Raw genomic sequence first — 1,507 nt, 5'->3', positions numbered from 1 at the left:
TGTGCCCCCCTGTGCCCCCCTTACTGTGCTGCAGGTTGTGCCCCCCTGTGCCCCCCTTACTGTGCTGCAGGCCGGGCACCAGCTTGTAGACGATGTCCTGCATGACCCGGTCCAGTTTGAGGTTGAGCAGCGGCTGCGTCTCGTGGATCTTGGTGTTGCACATGGGGCAGTACTTGCTGGTCTGCAGGTACTTCACGATGCAGCTCTTGCAGACTGGGGACAGGGACAGGTTGGGGTGGGGCCGGGACTGCACCCCCATGGCAATCACAGGCGTGCAGCCCCCCCACAGCCCCAGGGACAGGTGAGGGCACTCACAGGTGTGCAGGCACTCGGTGATGGTGGTGGCGTCGATGAAGTACCCAGCACACAGGAAACACACGATGTGCTCGTTCAGCTCCTTCATCTTCACCTTCACCTCCTCCTGCAGGGACACATCACCCGTCACCCAGAGCCCCCTGAGATCCTTTCACCTGGAAATCCCCCTCTGCGGCTCACAGAGGCTCTCCTGCCTCTCCTTATTGTGTCAGGAAACAGGATTTTGAGAGGCAGGCCACTCTGTCTTCCCTAGTTATGACAGAATATAGGATTTTGGGGGGCTGCCCCCTCGTCTTCCCTTACTATGCCATAAAACAGGATTTGGCGGGGGCTGGCCCTACATATTCCCTACATTACTCCAGAAAACAAGATTTTGGGAGGCTGGTCCCCCGTCTTCGCTTATTTTGCCATAAACCAGGACTTTGGGGACCCGGACGGCCGCGGGTCCCCCCAGCCCAGTGCCCGGCCCTGCCCCTTGGCCACGCCCCTCTCTCCAGGCCCCGCCCCCTCTCCCGCCCCTCGGTCTCACAGCGCCCCCCAGCGGCGGCGCCGCGGCACCTCCCGCCCTCGCCCTCGCCGGCCCCGGCGTTGCCGCCGCCGCCTCCTCCCGGTGCCTCCCGCCCTCCCGATGCGGCCGCTCGCCTCGTTCCGCAGCGGGTCCATCTTGTAGACGGCCTGGAGCTGGTTCCGCAGCCGCATGGCGATAGCCATCGGGCCCCCCTGAGGAGGCGACGCCATCTTAGAGCCGCCTCCGCCTGTGGCCCCGCGCACTTCCGGGTTCGGGGCGGGGCCGCGGCGAGCGATGGGACTACAACTCCCGGCGTGCTCCGCGCGTCGCGTAGAGTGGTGGGCAGCGTGGGCTCGCCCCGGTGGTGACCCCTAGCCACGGTCCGCGGACGGGATCCCGGGACCCCTCAGACTTGTCCGTGACCGGGGGACCCGCGGGGAGACGCCGCCACCGGACCCGCCGTGCTCTGGGGGAGGGTGTTCCTAATAGCGATGACCAATAGCGAGGGGGCGCTCTCTTGACAGGCAGCAGCCGCCGCCAATCAGAGAGGGCGCTGCGTGCTCGTGGTTCCGGCAGGGGGCAGCAGAGCGCCGCGGGGAGCGGGGGGACCCGCGGGGAGCGGGATGGGGGCAACGGCGGGACACGGGGCGGGGGCCAGGGCTGGGCTGCGGGGGCCAGCACTGG

General features: G+C 67.2%; 1 protein-coding gene across 1 annotated transcript; it reads right to left on the bottom strand.

Moving 5' to 3' along the window:
* Nucleotides 1-24: 24 nt before the first annotated feature.
* Nucleotides 25-1,077, bottom strand: LOC113940878 (polycomb group RING finger protein 1-like; the record flags this gene model as incomplete). Its single annotated transcript, XM_027632026.1, has 3 exons — nucleotides 958-1,077; nucleotides 316-421; nucleotides 25-213 (listed from the first exon to the last, which is right to left on the bottom strand). Coding segments are annotated over exons 1-3 (391 nt in total), but the record flags the coding sequence as incomplete, so codon positions are not given.
* Nucleotides 1,078-1,507: the final 430 nt, after the last annotated feature.

Source organism: Corapipo altera, unplaced genomic scaffold (assembly GCF_003945725.1).
Source record: "Corapipo altera isolate COAL_440 unplaced genomic scaffold, ASM394572v1 60635, whole genome shotgun sequence".
NCBI lineage: Eukaryota > Metazoa > Chordata > Aves > Passeriformes > Pipridae > Corapipo > Corapipo altera.
This window is presented reverse-complemented; position numbering and strand designations above follow the sequence as displayed.